This window comes from Squalius cephalus (assembly GCF_949319135.1).
Source record: "Squalius cephalus genome assembly, chromosome: 13".
Lineage (NCBI taxonomy): Eukaryota > Metazoa > Chordata > Actinopteri > Cypriniformes > Leuciscidae > Squalius > Squalius cephalus.
This window is the reverse complement of record NC_137134.1, coordinates 24,836,900-24,854,560: the sequence shown is the minus strand read 5'-3', so window position 1 is coordinate 24,854,560 and position 17,661 is coordinate 24,836,900. Positions and strand designations below refer to the sequence as shown.

Below are 17,661 nucleotides of genomic sequence, written 5' to 3'. Positions count from 1 at the left end.
GCATTGTAAATCCTGCCAAGTTTTTTGATTAAATGAAATACATTTTCTCATATGTATTTTATCGTTATTTCATCTGACTCCATAAATGAAAAGGTTTTAATGATATCAGTGCATCATTAAATGTGAGTGAATGTTTGACTCTTCTTTTAACTCTTTACTGAAAATAATGTCAGAGTTGATTAGAATAAAATCAAATGTTTACAATTTATTATGTCAGTTAAATGTATCATGTCAATTTCATAATCAGTTCAAAGATATTAGATACAAAAAATCAAATGCTCGGGAATAAAGAGAGAAGACTCAATACCTTGACATAAAAAAATACATGATGATGCTAAGTGTTTTGCTTACACCGCATCACGGGCTGATCTGGGTTACAGAATCGCGCTGATCCTCTTGTTGCATTTAGCATTATATAGACAGAAACTTCTTTCACATGGAAACATCTGCTAACAATGGGAATTTACATTCAGAGTTGACACCTTTTGGGAGTAGGAGGCCATTTGCCTGGAAACCCACCCTCCTTTGTGTGCCAGTTATCTATAAAACCTTATTACCTTTTGTTTTACTTCGTTGGGAATGAGACATTTGTACCAGTCGCACTGAGACATTTCAAATGATACCAAACATGTGTAATACTGTATGATAATTATTTACATTAAACCATATAGATTCTTGGGTGAATTTTGAGAGAGAAGGGATTGGGGAAGAGGGGAAGAAATGTAGAGTAGGATTGCTTAGGAGGGACTTTTGTCTCGAATAATGGTGCTAGTTTCACAAGAGAGTTCAAATGTTAATTTCCAGCAGTGTTGTAATGTAACGGAGTACAAATACTTTGTTACTGTACTTAAGTAGAAATTTCACGTATCTGTACTTACTTCGCTATTTAAATTTATGTCAACTTTCACTTTTACTCCACTACATTTCCTAAATAAAATGTATACTTTTACTCTAATATATTTCCACTAAGTATCTTCGTTACTCGTTACTACAAAATAAAATCAGAAATGTGTGCGACTGCAATAAGGGAGGTTTGGCGAATCACTGCTCCTAGATTGCATTACGCACGCTCCGCACAGCGCACGCTCTATTTCAGCGTAATGCTTGTTTGTTGCCATGCCAAAGGAGGAGGAAGCACAACTGAAACCGGCATGGAAGCACGAGCACCAACTGGAGGACCTCCCATTATCGTAGACGACCACCCTGACAATAGTGGTGAACTCGGTAGTGGTGAAGAAGATAACATTATAATACACCCGTGGCCGTATTTGCAAGAAATGTTAATAATAATAATAATAATGACTGGCGTATTAGTAGCTGCTGGACATTGGTGGCCTGTGTGTGTGTGTGTGTGTGAGAGAGATGGTGACCTGGGGAGTAAGCCCTACAAATGCTCATACCACATGACAAAATGTTCTCCCTACCAGCAGGTCCTTTTTTTTTTTTTTTTTTTTTTTTTTGAAAGAAATAAGTTATTTATTTTTCATTTTTACCTGAAGTTCATACAAAAGTGAAATTTCTGTTTCTGTTTTTTTTTCTTTGATGTCAGCTCTAAAAATATGCTGTTTGTTCTTTGAACTTAAGAGAATTGTGCCTGAAAAGTCCTGGAAAAGACTGTGATTTGTGAAGTACATTAAATATCAGAAAATTACTTTTGATACTTAAGTACAGTATATATCAGATACTTTAAGACTTTTACTTAAGTAATATTCTAAAAGGTAACTTTCACTTCTACCAAAGTCTTTTTCTAGTACGATACTTGTACTTTTACTCAAGTATTGATTTCTAGTACTTTATACAACACTTATTTCCAGAAAGGTCCTTTGTCCTCTCAGGGAGTGGTCGTACCTCAAGTAGACTGCCTGGCATTTATCTAATTTCTCATGTCTTACAATATTAATCAAACAACAAAAGAAAAAGAGAAAAGCATTCACTGCTCTTTAATAAGGATTAATTATATTTCATTTATATAAATAAATATGTCTGCTTGAAAGAATAAAGAATGATGTATGCAAGTTGTTATAAAGAATGCATACATCGTTAATTTAAAAGAAGACTGTTCTTCTTTAGGTGAAGTGGTTTAATTTAATTTTAAGATAATTAAGATAAAAAAAAAATATGATGAGAACATGATGTGGTGTGAGAGCGGTGTGGCTTGTCGGACATAGCAACAGTAACTAAAGGGGGCGGGTCTTTGAGAACGGTCAATTACGAGGTTAACGGATATTACACTATATTACACCCTGCATGAAAGGGAATATTCAAAAAAAACATAATAGGGGGACTTTAAATGGTAAATGTGAATGTCTCTCTGCCTGTCATCTCATTTTGTGCGTCAAAAATCTTTGTTTTTATTGTAAAAAATATAATTGAATAATAATTGTTGTTTGTAGATTAATATTTTATCTACAATGTGTGAATATGTATTCTAAAATATGTGCCCTTTTGTTTTTCTGTTTCAGTTCTAAGCAAAGTTGGCTTATTGATGACTTGTGAAAACCTGAAGGAGATTGGTCAATTCAGTTTACTCAGAATTTTATTACAAAGAAGTTTTCAAGTGATTTCCTTGTTTTATTTATTAGTTAGAATGGGTATAACTCAACATTTGAACTAACTGCAAAAGCTGAATAAGTGATCAAAGCCTACTGATTAATCTGTGAAATAATCAATGAGCAGTCGATTAATCGTTCTAATAATCTTTGATTAATCGATTATCAAAATAATCTCTGATGCAGGACTACACAGCATCACTCCTGGAAGTACAGGATCAGAACTCGAACTACTTACTGTATTATCAGACATGCATTTTCTTTTATGAAAGATTAGAGAAGATAATTGAGTGAAACTCTTTCCACATGAATGGCAGTGATATGGCTTCTCTCCAGTGTGGATCCTCTCATGTATTTTCAGATATATTGACCGTTTGAATCTCTTATCACAGAGAGAACACTTATAAGGTTGTACTCTAGTGTGAACTGTCTGATGCACTTTCAGTTCTCCATCTGTAAAAAAAGTCTTACCACACTTTGAGCAAACATGATCCTTCACACCACTGTGTCTTTTCTGGTGTAATTTCAAACCACTCGGCTCACTAAAACTCTTTCCGCATAAAGAACACACATGAGGCTTCTCATTTGTATGAACTTTCAGGTGGTCCTTCAGGAAATCTGCCATAAAAAAATTTGTACTGCACCGGTCACTGTTATATAATCCTTCTCTAGAATGAGCACACAGATGTACTTTGAAAACACTTGATTTTCTGAAACTCTTCCCACATTGATCACATGTGTATGGCTTCACTCCGGCGTGCCTTTTAATGTGCACGTTAAGGTTTCCTTTATGTGTGAAACTCTTCCCACATTGATCACATTTGTGCGGCTTCTCGCCAGTGTGGATTTTCATGTGTTCGTTAAGGTTTCCCTTTTGTGTGAAACTCTTCCCACATTGATCACATTTGTGCGGCTTCTCTCCAGTGTGGATTTTCATGTGTTCATTAAGGTGCTCTTTTTGTGTGAAATTCTTCCCACATTGATCACATGTGTGCGGCTTCTCCCCAGTGTGGAACCTCATGTGTTTGTAAAGGGTTACTTTATGCGCAAAACTCTTCCCACACTGATCACATGTGTATGGCTTCTCCCCAGTGTGGCTTTTCATGTGTACATTAAGATTTCCTTTATGTGTGAATCTCTTCCCACACTGATTACATGTGAATGGCTTCTCTCCAGTGTGGATTTTCATGTGTTCGTTAAGGTTTCCTTTTAGTGTGAAGCTCTTCCCACACTGATCACATACATGTGGCTTCTCCCCAGTGTGGACCCTCTCATGTATTTTCAGATATACTGACAGTTTGAATCTCTTGTCACAGTATGAACACTTATAAGGTGTTTCTCTAGTGTGAACAGTCTGGTGCACTTTCAGTGCACCATCAGTAAAAAAAGTCTTTCCACACTCAGAGCAAATATGATCCTTCACACCGCTGTGTCTTTTCTGGTGTATTTTTAATGCACCCATTTGACTAAAGCTCTTTCCACACAAATAACAGACGTAAGGCTTCTCCTTTGTATGAACCTTCAGGTGATCCTTCAGGAAATCTGCCCTAAAAAATGTTTTACCGCATTGGTCACAGTTATATAGTCTTTCTCTAGAATGAGTAAGCAGATGTACTTTAAAAACACTTGATTTTCGGAAACTCTTCCCACATTGATCACATGTGTACGGCTTCTCTCCAGTGTGAATTCTCGTGTGATCAGTAAGGTGTCTTTTTTGTGCGAAACACTTCCCACATTGATCACATGTGTGTGGCTTCACTCCAGTGTGGATTCTCATGTGATCATTAAGGTTTTCTTTTCGTGTGAAACTCTTCCCACACTGATCACATGTGTGCGGCTTCTCCCCAGTGTGAATTTTAATGTGTTCAGTAAGAGTTGCCTTATGCGCAAAACTCTTCCCACATTGATCACATGTGTACGGCTTCTCCCCAGTATGGCTTTTTATGTGTACATTAAGATTTCCTTTATGTGTGAAACACTTCCCACACTGATCACATGTGTACGGTTTCTCTCCAGTGTGGATTTTCATGTGTACATTGAGGTTTCCTTTTTGCGTGAAACTCTTCCCACATTGACCACATGTGTACGGCTTCTCCCCAGTGTGGATTCTCATGTGATCCTTAAGGGTTCCTTTTTGTGTGAAACTCTTCCCAGACTGATCACATTTGTACAGCTTCTCTCCAGTGTGGATTTTCACATGTTTATTAAGATTTCCTTTTTGTGTGAAACACTTCCCACACTGATCGCATGTGTACGGCTTCTCTCCAGTGTGGATTCTCATGTGATCCTTAAGGGTTCCTTTTTGTGTGAAACTTTTCCCACACTGATCACATATGTGTGGCTTTTCTCCAGTGTGGATTTTCATGTGTTCATTAAGGTGCTCTTTTCGTGTAAAATTCTTCTCACACTGATCACATGTGTACGGCTTTTCCCCAGTGTGGATTTTCATGTGATCATTAAGGTTTCCTTTTTGTGCAAAACTCTTCCCACACTGATCACATGCATATGGCTTCACTCCAGTGTGAATTCGTATGTGATCCTTAAGAGTTCCTCTTTGTGTGAAACTCTTCCCACACTGATCACATGTGTGCGGCTTTTCTCCAGTGTGGATTTTCATGTGTTCATTAAGGGTTGCTTTATGAGCAAAAGTCTTCCCACACTGATCACATGTGTGCGGCTTCTTCCCAGTGTGGCTTTTCTTGTGATCCATAAGGGTTTCTTTTTGTGCAAAACTCTTCCTGGACTGATCACATGTGAACAGCTTCTCTCCAGAGTGGATTTTCACATGTTTGTTAAGGTTTCCTTTTTGTGTGAAACTCTTCCCACATTGAGCACATGAATACGGCTTCTCTCCAGTGTGGATCCTCATGTGTTCGTTAAGGATAACTTTTTGTCTGAAACTCTTTCCACACTGGTCGCAGGTGTGCGGCTTCTCTCCAGTGTGGATTTTCACATGTTTGTTAAGATTTCCTTTTTGTGTGAAACTCTTCCCACATTGAGCACATGAATACGGCTTCTCTCCAGTGTGGATTCTCATGTGTTCGTTTAGGGTTCCTTTTTGTGTGAAACTCTTATCACACTGATCACATGCGTAAGGCCTCTCCCCAGTGTGGATTTTCAAGTGTTCATTAAGATTTCTTTTTATTGTGAAAATTTTCTCGCAGTGTTCACATGTGTACGGCTTCTGTCCAGTGTGAATCCTCATGTGTTCATTAAGAATTACTTTTTGTGTGAAACTCTTCCCACACTGTTCGCACGTGTACGGCTTCTCACCAGTGTGGATTTTAATATGTTTGTTAAGGTGTCCTTTTTGAGCAAAACTCTTCCCACACTTATCACATGAGTACGGCTTCTCTCCAGTGTGGATCCTCATGTGTTCATTAAGGATTACTTTTTGTCTGAAACACTTCCCACACTGATCGCATGTGTGCGGCTTCTCTCCAGTGTGGATTTTCATATGTTTGTTAAGGTTTCCTTTTTGTGTGAAATTCTTCCCACATTGAGCACATGCGTACGGCTTCTCTCCAGTGTGGATCCTCATGTGTTCACTAAGGGTTCCTTTTTGTGTAAAACACTTCCCACACTGATTACATGTGAAAGGCTTCTCTCCAGTGTGAATTCTCATGTGAAGTTCAAGACTTTGTTTGTATGGGAAACTTTTTCCACACTGTGGGCAAGTAAAACATATTTTGTATCTTCTTTTCAATGAGGGACTCAAAGATTTTTCTTCAGTTTTGATATGATGTTTCTCCCCCACTTCAAACAGTTCTTCAATCTCCTTGTTCTCTTCTATCAGGTCTAAAATGAAAGTAAAAAAATTCAAAAGTTTGATTTTCAGTAAATCATTACAAAAATCAAAGAGAGAAATGTGAAAGGGAAAGGACATGTGAACCCTGACATAATAGTAAAAAATATGAATATCTATTGACACGAAATCCATAACTTTTGTTGGCACAGTCTAAAGATGATCTTACTCGAATTTGGTGAAAATCCGACAAATGGTCTAGGAGGTGTTAGAAAAAGTAGGTTTTTAAAGATAAAATCAAAATGAGGACAGGAAGTTTGCCCAACAATGGCAAAGTTGGTATCTAAGTTCTCGGCTTGACCTAAGGAATCTATTGAGACCAGTTTCATTCAAATAGGCTAATTTGATCAAAAGTTATTAACATTACTGGAAATTTCATTATAACTTTTGACCACAAGGTGGCGCTACCCCGAAACTTTTTGAGTACTGTCAAGGCATGGTGCCGAAGATACATACCTAGTTTCGTAACAATATGCCAATGCATTTGTAAAATATAGCATTTTACGAAAAATTCAAAATGACAGACGGCCAAATTGTCGACATAGTAAAGTTGGGTATCGTCCAACTCGGCATGATGCGACAAATCTAACAAGACCAATTTTTTTTTTTTTTTTTGGCCGAAGTGTTCAGAATTTATAAGAAAAAAGAACCATTTTTCATATCTCCTGACCACTAGGTGGAAGTGCGCCGAAACTGTGCAGGACCCACAGTTGCGGAGATATAGCTTCATGTTCATTTTAGCAGGTACTTTGTCGAATTCGTATGCGCGTTATTCGCAAACGGTTTGATGAATTGACATGGGGATTGAAAAAGGAAAATTCTAAACGGAGTAAACATTTTCATAATGGAAACAATGTAATCGAATTGTCTAGAGCCAAATCAGTAATTATGTTTCTAGCCCTTACGGCTCAAAAGTTATTAGCACAAACTTGAGTGCAACTTTGGACAGTTGGTGGCGCTAGAGGGATTGAGTTAGAGACTCCAAATTTGCTATGGTGACAGTTGAGACTATTTTCTATCTGTGCCACATTTCTTAACTTTCCCCCAAGTAATTCTAAGGCAAGTCAAGTCATCCTCATTTATATAGCGCTTTTAACAATGTAGATTGTTTCAAAGCAGCTTTACAGAGACAAACGTATCATTTAGGGTAACAGAGATTGTTTTGGCTTTAAAACAAGGCAGCCATAGACTTCCAGAAGGGAAACCAAAGGATAAAAATAAGAAGAACGCCAACAATTACAACAGGTGCTTGGCCACTAACAAGAATGCAACAATTATAATAGATGCCTACACACCTTCGGTGCTTGGCCCCTAATTATGAAAACACCAATGATTACAATAAGTACAATATGATATACAATATAAAACTAAAACAGTTCAGATAATATTTAGTCTGACATCCTGGTGTTTGAATGAATGTCAGTATGAATGTTTCTCAAATCACCTTTCATTTGTTAAAAAGTAAAAGAAAACTGAGTTTTAGGCTACATTTTGTGCCCAGTTCATGGAATGTTAACTGGATATTATCTGCTTTAAATCAGCAGTACAGAAGAGTTTTTGGTTTAAATGGACAATAATTCATTTATTTATTTTGTTCAAAGTATATACAGTCAAGTGAAAAAGAAGGTATCTCCTTTTGAATTCTATGGTTTTACATGTCAGGGCATAAAAAATATTCTGGTCTTCAGCAGGTCTTAAAATTATTTAAATACAACCTCAGATGAACAACAACACGACACATTCCACATGTCATTATTTACTTAACAAAAATAAAGCCAAAATGGAGAAGCCATGTGTGACAAACTAATTACACCCTATGATTTAATAGCTTGTAGAACCACTTTTAACAGCAATAACTTTAAGTAATAATTTTCTATATGACTATTAGAATCTCACATTATTTTGGAGGAATTTTGGCCCATTAATCTTTCCAGCATTGCTCCAGTTCATTGAGTTTTGTGGGTATCTGTTTATGCACAGCTCTCTTAAGGTCCTGCTACAGCATTTCAAATGGGTTGAGGTCTGGACTTTGACTGTTGTAGAATTGCTGGTGTGCTTGGGATCATTGTCCTGTTGCATGACCCAATTACGGTCAAACTTTAGCTGTTGGACAGATGGCCTCACATTTGACTCTAGAATACTTTGGTATACAGAGGAGTTTATGGTTCACTCAATGACTGCAAGGCGCCCAGATCCTGTGGCTGCAAAACAAGCCCAAATCCTCACCCCTTCACCACAGTGCTTGACAGTTGGTATAAGGTGTTTGTGCTGATATGCTGTGTTTGGTTTTAACCAAACGTGGCACTGTGCATTATGGCCAAACATCTCCACTTGTCGTCTCGTCTATCCAAAGGACATTGTTCCAGAAGTCTTGTGGTTTGTTCAGATGCAACTTTGCAAACCTAAGCTTTACTGCCACATTCTTTTTAGAGAGACGAGACTTTCTCCTGACAACCCTTCCAAACAGCCAATACTTGTTCAGTCATTTTCTAATTGTACTGTCATTAACTTTAACATTTTACATGTTAACTGAGGCCTGTAGAGTTTAAGATGTAGCTCTTGAGTTTTTTTTTTTTTTGCAGTTTTTCTGAGCACTGCAAGGTCTGACCTTGGGGTAAATTTGCTGGGACATCCACTCCTAGGAAGATGTCTTGAATGTTTTCCCTTGTAAATAATCTTCCTCACTGTAGAATGATGATAATAATAATAATAATAATAATAATAATAATAATAATAATAATAATTCATTACATTTATATATCGCTTCTCATACCCCTTCATTTGACGTGGGGTCCCGAATAATCTTTGTTTTAAGGGCTATCTGTCCCTTCCCCCTACCTCTTCCCCTCCAACCAAAAGATAATCGTGACAGTGTAGGGCTGAGGGGTAGAAATGGGATTGGGCCTAATAAGGTGCATTTACACCAAAGTCCAATTTATACTTCTGCGTCAAACTCACGCCGTAGCTACGTCGTAGTCTGTGTGTAGCACGCGTAACCTATGGCGTATCCTGGCATGCACCTCTCCAAAAATGTAACAACATTTTTTTTGTGTGTAATTGCATGTTATTGCAGACAACAATGCAGAAGTATAAATGAAAACCGACACGTAGCCTACAGCATAGAGGATATGGCGTAGGCCCGACGCAAAAGTATAAATCAGACTTAATGCACAGATCTCTTTTGAAATATAAGATGTGGTTTGTCCTGTTTGTTTAATCAATTAAGAGACAACAGACTTTGTTTACATTAATTTTGCATCATAAAAGCATTTTGAGATGTAAGTTAATTTAACCACTTACACAGAGTTGCACACAGCTGCATGCTCAAGCGCTCTTCACAAAACACACGCATTTGCCACACAGTGGCATCGTGCATATGCAGTTAAAAACCAAGCTCAGAATAGATTCTGAAATTCTCAGACAGAGGCGCACACATGAACCAACACAATAAGGACTGCCCGATCACCAAGAGTTGACGGAAAAGTCACTGTCCTGATCGGGCCAGTGCTGCATCGTCGTGAAAGCTTATCATTTGCACGTTTTTAAGCCTTGCCAATGTAAACATTCAAGCGCAAGAAGATGCGAAAGAGAGCTCAATTTGGTTCTCGCAGTTTGTGTACACATTCAAAGCGCCCAGAAAGCAAATAATATCTTCTTGCACTTGAACGGACAATTTCACACAAAATTACGTCGACATGCCTGTCTTGGTGAGTATCCTAGTAAACATAGTTGGTTATTAAGTCTTATATGGTCTTAAGTGAACGTAAACAGTCGAGAAAGACAACGCATGTGTAACAGTATCAGACTGCAGCCTAATATCCCTGCTGCTGTCTGTTTTTTAATGTTAATCAAACAACAAAAGACTCCTTGCAAAAAAATGTAATTACTGCTCTTAACTGAATAACTTTTCAACATTAATATTTATCTATTCTTAATGTATACAGTGAAGACTATGTAATGTTATTTACATTTACATTATTCAAGTTCTGTACTGTAATCTACTGTACCTAATCTGTATATAACTTACTGTTAGATCCACTTATATAAAAGATGTGTTAGCTAATATGTTAACCTTAAATATATATAGAAGCTAGTGTGCTCCAAAACAATAACAGAAATGCGCATTTATGTCTTTTGATTTGTTTAATTTGTATTATGCTACCTCCTAAGACCTGAGCTTTGGTTTGGCTTGCATTTTAGATTTCTTCTAGCTATTTTGGGTTAGTAGGAACCAATAAATATAAAGATATAACCAGATATTATCTTTGAACATGAAGCTCTTTTTGAAAAAAAAAATATGTCCACATATGTGGACAAACAATCAAGACACCATTGTGTAACAAAATGCAAATCTCTTTTATTTACAGCCTGAGCACTGTTCCTGAACATTTTTCATTGTTACTGTTGCATATATAACAATATATATAACATGTTTCAATTTCTGAACATGGATATGGAAAAACTAAATTTAAGAAACAAGCTATCATATCCAATAAACCTTGACAATTTGCTTGTTTCATTTTAGCTTTTTTGTAACACTCCAAAACTTCAACTTCTCCAAACTAGGAATGTCCTTTTTGTCTGTGGGAACAGTTAATCGCACTTAACCGCTGTGAAAGACTGTGTAACAGTTGCGTGCAGCTTGCAAGCACAAGAACACCTTGCATGTTACAAATCAGACTTGAGATTTCCCCAGAACAGCCTGTCGCTCAGCAGCACGCTGCATTCTTCAGGTTGACCACCTCTGGAAGATGGGCATTAGCCCTTCTGCGGACTGAGATGTGGGGCACTTCCTTCACAGGGCGCTTTTTCTCTGGCTATAAATGGTCTGTGTTGTCTTCCTGTTCTGAGAGGTCTGTACTGTCTTCCTGTGCATTGTTATGCTGGGCCAAGAATGTCTTAGCCACTTCCATTCGGAATTCAAGAAATTGCATGATGCCCTTTCTTGGTGTGCCGCGTACTGTGTGGTCTTGGCGGTACAGTAGCCAGGTGTTGGCTAAAGCAACATCTGTGAAGTGCATGAGCATCCGAAGCATCCACTTCTTGGTGCAGACACTCATTCTATAGTAGCTGATCATCCTGTCTGTGAGGTCAACCCCATCCATGTTGTTGTTATATTCACGAACAATACTTGGTTGTCTGATAGACACATATTGTTTCCGTTTCTTGTCCCATCGCTGGCAGGTGTCTTCAGGCTGTGCATCAATACCGGCTTGTTGTCATACCACTTTACAACACAAATTTTCCCATCTTCAGTTGTAACTTGTGCTGAGGTACCTCTTCCATTCTTTTTCATTGTTTTGTCACTTGGTAGCTTCTGCACTGCTTCGGAAACCCAATTCTTCATAACTGTACCTAACTTCTTCATCAGGTACACCTGCTTCTCCATCATTCGATTCACAGCTTTTGATGGATGTAAAGAACCGATCGCAGTTCACTTTTGTACCAGGATGGAGAGTTTCAGACAGACGATCAATGACCAAACCTCCCAAACCCAGTTCACCTGGTTCCTGGACCTGTGCAATCAGTGCATCTGCACCCTGATATAATTCAAAGTCGAGCATGATGCCTTCCGCTGAAGCACAAACAAAGTTTTTCATGCCAACTGGATTAGGCTTCATTGGCGACAAGGACAGGCTCCTGTAAATGGTATAATTTGCTAAATAATAGAAATGCTCTCGGGTCTTGTCTGAGACCTGCAGCCTTTCAGAATGCGGTCAAGAAAAGGCCTCACCTTCCAGAATTTGTCACAATCCAATGCCATCATCAATGACCACCTTTACTGATTGCCTCAGTTTGTAAAATCTGTAGAGTGTGAATCTTTCTGTGATGGCTGGGAATCTTAACGCGCTGGACCAGTACATCCTGATTTGTGGGTACGGGACACAGGACATCAAAATTGAGTCACCAAAAAAATGATACATCTCGTCAACTGATGTGCTGAGTGGGTACCCACTCCTAGCTAGTGCTGTAGCATTGGAGCAGTATACAAGCAGTTTCAATAAATCTTTATCAATATACTGGTTTACATAGTCCAGTGTGGTCCAGCTTTCTCTGTCCTGCTCAGTTTTCTCCTCAGGCTCAAACTGGGCTAAGTTTGGGTTCAATTGAACAGCCCTCCAGAACACTCCTCGTCCTTGCTTGGGTTGTCCTTGAAAGCTTGGTCCTGGTGTTGGCTCTTCAGGATCATCGTTTGAGCCATCAGACTCAACCTGCTGAGTCCCATGTCTGGGAGTGTGCAAAATGGCAATGCTACGGTCTGAATGATAACCATAAGTTTCACCACGGAGACGTTTACGTCCCCGGATGGTCTCAGCGAACTGTGGAGTGGGGTCTTCATCCCCACTACTCTCCTCCTCACTGCTGCTTGGCTCCTGTTGTGGAGGATGGTAATCAAAATCCTCTACGGGGTCATCATTGTCAGACAAGACCTCTACCTCTGAGTTGTCCCCAGCAATTGACTATATCATAAGAAAAAGAAAAGAAAAATCAATGTAAAGTTATTTATCACATATGCAATGCAAATTTATACTGTTGTAAACTATTGTAAAGTGATGTTTCCTAACAAATTCTTGCCAAAATACGTTTTCAGAGTAATATTTTTGCTAACATTTTTAGATTTTCAACGAAGCTAAGTCCCATTGTCCACATATGTGGACCTTAAGTTTAGCGGCATAGTAAATCTTTACTATTACAAACATTTGTCAAATTTGCATGCCATATTAATCATACAACACTATTATGCATAACTTAAGAATCAACAAAGACATTTTATTTGATTTTTTACCTTGTGGACGTTTTGGTCTGGTGTGGCTGCCTGACTGTTCTCCGCCATCTTGGAGTGTTTTTCTCTTCTGACATCACCAGATGGCAGTGTAAGTGTCCACGTGTGTGCACAGAATCAAGTATTATGCTGCACACAACCAAAAATGTGATGTCCATGTATATAGACGCCAGGTCGTAGGAGTATGTATTTTATGTCTTTTATTTATTTTTCTACACAGCACTTTGATCCACTTTGGTTGTTTTAAAGTTCTTTATAACTAAAGTTTGATTGATTGATTGATTGATTTAGATAGAAGCAATAAAAACTTACAGTCTCTTACTTCCGCCAATATGGGTGAACGATTTTGATGACATCAATCTGCACTTCACTTTCTCATCTGATTTCTTGTCCAATCAAATGCTCTCTAGAATAGAAAGCGTCCCGCCCCCTAGACTATAAATAGACGCTGAAGCTGCGGCTGAAATCGGTCATTTGTTCACACAATTAAATTTTTTATATGATGAATGGTACATACTATATAGGGGATAGGGGATGATTCAGACAGTGTACATATGTTTTCCATTGGAGCGAATTAAGTCTGGTTTCACATTAGTGTCAGGGGGTGGAGCTGCACGATATGTCCCACCCTGTCTTCCTGTTTTAGTGGAAATCTAAGTTTTATAACCTTATTGAAGAATCAAGAATATACACCAACCTCTTTTTTCTTCAGTGTCTTCCAGCTTTATTCTGCAGGGTTCTAGATCAGCTCTTTGTTCTTCAGTGTCTTCCTGCTTTATTCTGGAGGGTTCTAGATAAGCTCTTAGTTCTTCAGTGTCTTCCTGCTTTATTCTGCAGGGTTCTGGATAAGCTCTTTGTTCTTCAATATCTTCCTGCTTTATTCTGAAGATTTCTGGATCATTCATGTTTTCAACGTTCTTGCGCAAACTCTATCTTCTTCACTTGTAGACTGATGGGAATATTCCACTGGTGAACTGCTGTGGAAGAAACTTCACTGAAGGTGAATTACTGTGGTAGAAGGAGCTGATCAAAAAGCAAAAATAAATTAGTTATCAAATTAATGCTTTCAAATCTTCACAGATTTAAAGCATGTTGTTAGTGTTTATCTATCCAAGTATCAAAATTTACATTTATTTAATTTGTTTTAAAACAAATTCACATATTTTACATATCTATATTTTATCTGTTTGTCAATCTATTTTTTAACATTATTATCCATTTCTGATTGCTTTTCAGCAGCTGTTAATTTAAATCCATCACAAGAGGTACATGAATCTGAGTAATAAAAGTGCATCCATCCATGGTAAAACTAATCCACACGGCTCTGGGGGGTTAATAAAGGCCAATTATTATCTTAAACGAGCGATGCGTTCATGTAAGAAAAGTATCCACTTTTAAAAACTTTATCGACTAAAATAACTAGCTTCCGGCAGGCGGACGTACGCATCGAATTACGGCAAAAGAGTGAGCCTTGATCTGACGCATGACACATTGACGAACGCGGGAGTGCAGAGGATAGAGCAAAATAAAACACCATTCACGAATTAGAAGTCTAAAACGAGAATTTTTCAGGGTTCGTACACCTTTTCCAAGGTCAAATTCAAGCACTTTCAAGGTCCATTTTAAAGCTTTTTCCAACACCTGGAATGTATCACTGTCTAAGTAGATAATGCCTATGAATAATACTTATCATTAATTACTGTCCAAATATTGCTTCCCAGATAATGTGATTTTCAGGCTGTAAAACTGAAGTAATTTCAAGGGCTGAAGTGAAAATATGAAGACATAGGATTTGAACAGAAATATTTTACAGGCCTTGGTTTTGGGACACATTCTTGATATAGGCTAGACAAGGTTTGAACAAAATCTGAGACAGTGCAACAATCGCTCTGTATCTGAAGGGCTAGATTTTATTTCTCCATGTAATAAACAAACTATTCAGTCAGATAGGTATTTGTTGTGAAAGAAATACAATTACAATTTCAAGCATTTTCAAGCATTTTATCCCAAATTTAAGCGCTTTTCAAACCTTGAAAACACAACATCAAAATTCAAGCACCCGTACGAACCCTGATTTTTAAAGAGAAATGTCGGAGGAGCTTGAGTTTGTTTCAAAGCCCTGTTTGTTTGAACTGCGAGAGGCGTCACGCTAACGCTACTCCTACATCATAGGAGCTATGAAATAAGCTAGTTATTTTAGTCGATAAAGTTTTAAATGTGGATATTTTTCTTACATGAAAGCATCGTTTCACTTCAGACGGCCTTTATTAACCCCCAGAGCCATGTAGATTACTTTTATCAGAAAAGGATGCACTTTATGGACTTCAAAACAGAAACCGGCCATTCACTGGCATTATAAAGCCTGGAAGAGCCAGGACATTTTTTTATATAACTATGATTGTATTCGTCTGAAAGAAGAATGTCATATACACCTACGATGGCTTGAGGGTGAGTAAATCATGGGCTAATTTTAATTTTTGGGTGAACAAGTCTATCCCTTTAAAACAAATTCACATATTTTACATCACTATTTTTTTTTTTTTTTTTCTGTGGGTCAATCTATTAACAGTATTATCTATTTTTGACATGAAGAGGATTTTGAGCAGCTGTTAATTGTGACACTCCCTCTTATTGAGTCTTATCAGGGATATTATTTAATTTACCACAGTTATAATAAAATCCATACAGCAGTATATGTCCATGTGAACCTAAATATAGTTCAATTTACAACTGAACTATACATAACTATACTATCATTGCATACTGTTATAAAAAATAAAAAATTATATATATATATATATATATATATATATATATATATATATATATAAATAAATAATAAACATGTTGGTGTTTTTTTTTTTTCTAGGGACAGAAACGGCTCTTTCAATACAATGCACAAGCACAACAAAACAATATTTCCCATGTCAAGCTTCCTTCACATTTATCTACATATTCAGATTTATGTAGGCTACCTCTTGTGATGGATTTAAATTAAGAGTCGTTGAAAAGACTCTTCATGTCAGAAATATATATTAATGTTCAAAATAGATTAACGTTAACCCACAAACAAAAGATAAATCGAGATCGATTACTGTGAATTACTCTTGATCACACTTTGACTTTTGAACAAGTGACATATCAGTAAATACCATTATTGCTCCAGACATCGAAACAATCATACAGACGAGCATAACGTTTCAAAAACACACAATAATCGTATAGATCTTAATGAATTTAACATTCGTTTCTAACATCGTTGCCTGCTAGGCTAAATGTTTTTTTGTCAGTCAGTCAGCAGAAGCCAGCAAAGACGCACAAATAGCTCTGTAGCAGATGAATATACAAAACAGAAAAGACCCTGTAAAATGTTGCGTTAACAAGCTGTTTTTATAGTTGTATAAATATACGAAGCACCGTGAACTGCTTACCTCACATCAGAAGACTCAACGCTGTGTGATGGCGGTAGCGGTGACGTCATCAAGGCGAGGCGAAATTATCAAAACGATATTTTTCACATTAAACATCAAACGAAATTAACAGTGAGAACTGTAAGCTAAACCGAGCTTTTTGCTTTCAGCAGCACTCCTTCTGTTGCTTGTGGATGTTATGAGATGGAGAAAGAATCCATTTTAGTTTTACGTAGCCTAGCCTAACTGAGTGTTAGAACAAACTATTTAAAATGAATTTTGTCATTATACTGCATATCAAAACAGTGATGTAGACAGACATCTCATTCGATCTAAGAATTATTCGAATAATTCGCAAAGATTCGATCTTTTATTATTTAAAAAACATCATAATAAAAAAATCAATAAAATTACATTTAAAAAGCCCCAAAATCATTTGATACTTGGCTGTCCTATGGAAGCCAAATTCCACCACAATTGGACAATAAAATAATTATGATTCTTTAAGTCATAATAATGAGAAATTTTCTCATAATTATGAAAAGTATTATATTGAGAAACCTTCTCATAATAATGACATCATATCTGTTTAGGTAATTTGTAGCTCTCATTTTGTCTGTAGCAACACTTTAACATGTTAATGTTAATCATTAATGTTGATCCATGGATTTCAAACAAATAGAAAACTAGAAAGCACACAAGATATCTGTTGTGTTCACAGCGCTTCATTTTGTGTAGGCTACAAACATTGGGGGGGGGGGGGATCTTATATAACACATTCTAAATCATTAACATCTTCAAGACATTTGTAAGTTTTATAAGCTGTCATGCTCATGCAAGACAAAAATTGCAGCAGACGTCACTCATTCCCACTGTAACCACTTCGTCTCCCATGTTCCACGTCACTTCTTGTACGTGTACAGATGAAAGTGGGAGATCTGCCTGGTCCCATTGAAAAAGAAATCGAGGCAACTCGCGGTTGCAGTGTGCTGTGTAAAGTATGGACTGAAAGATATTAAATGGATAGGCTAGTTCACCCAAAAATGAAAATTCTGTCATCAATTACTCACCCTCATGTTGTTCCAAACCCATAAGACTTTCGTTCATCTTCAG

General features: G+C 37.4%; 1 protein-coding gene across 3 annotated transcripts; it reads right to left on the bottom strand.

Moving 5' to 3' along the window:
- Positions 1-188: 188 nt before the first annotated feature.
- Positions 189-16,752, bottom strand: LOC307169687 (uncharacterized protein). 3 transcript variants are annotated; one of them, XM_079890434.1, is made up of 4 exons: positions 16,570-16,752; positions 13,836-14,161; positions 13,142-13,267; positions 10,697-12,815 (listed from the first exon to the last, which is right to left on the bottom strand). In XM_079890434.1, the coding sequence occupies exons 3-4, from the start codon at positions 13,187-13,189 to the stop codon at positions 12,102-12,104; spliced, it is 762 nt and encodes a 253-aa protein (XP_079746560.1). In that variant the 5' UTR covers positions 13,190-13,267; positions 13,836-14,161; positions 16,570-16,752; the 3' UTR covers positions 10,697-12,101. The 3 variants fall into 3 exon arrangements, with proteins under 3 accessions (XP_079746559.1, XP_079746560.1, XP_079746561.1); XM_079890433.1 differs by lacking the exons at positions 10,697-12,815; positions 13,142-13,267 and adding an exon at positions 189-6,347; XM_079890435.1 differs by lacking the exons at positions 13,836-14,161; positions 16,570-16,752 and adding an exon at positions 13,451-13,624.
- Positions 16,753-17,661: the final 909 nt, after the last annotated feature.

What these genes read in the sequence shown, in the direction of transcription:
- LOC307169687 (XM_079890433.1), bottom strand. Translation starts at nt 14,043, where the DNA reads ATGAATGATCCAGAAATCTTCAGAATAAAGCAGGAAGATATTGAAGAA. An exon ending in AGACACTGAAGAAAAAAGAG is followed by an intron (nt 6,348 to 13,835) that starts GTTGGTGTATAT and finishes CTTTCATTTTAG; the next exon opens with ACCTGATAGAAGAGAACAAG.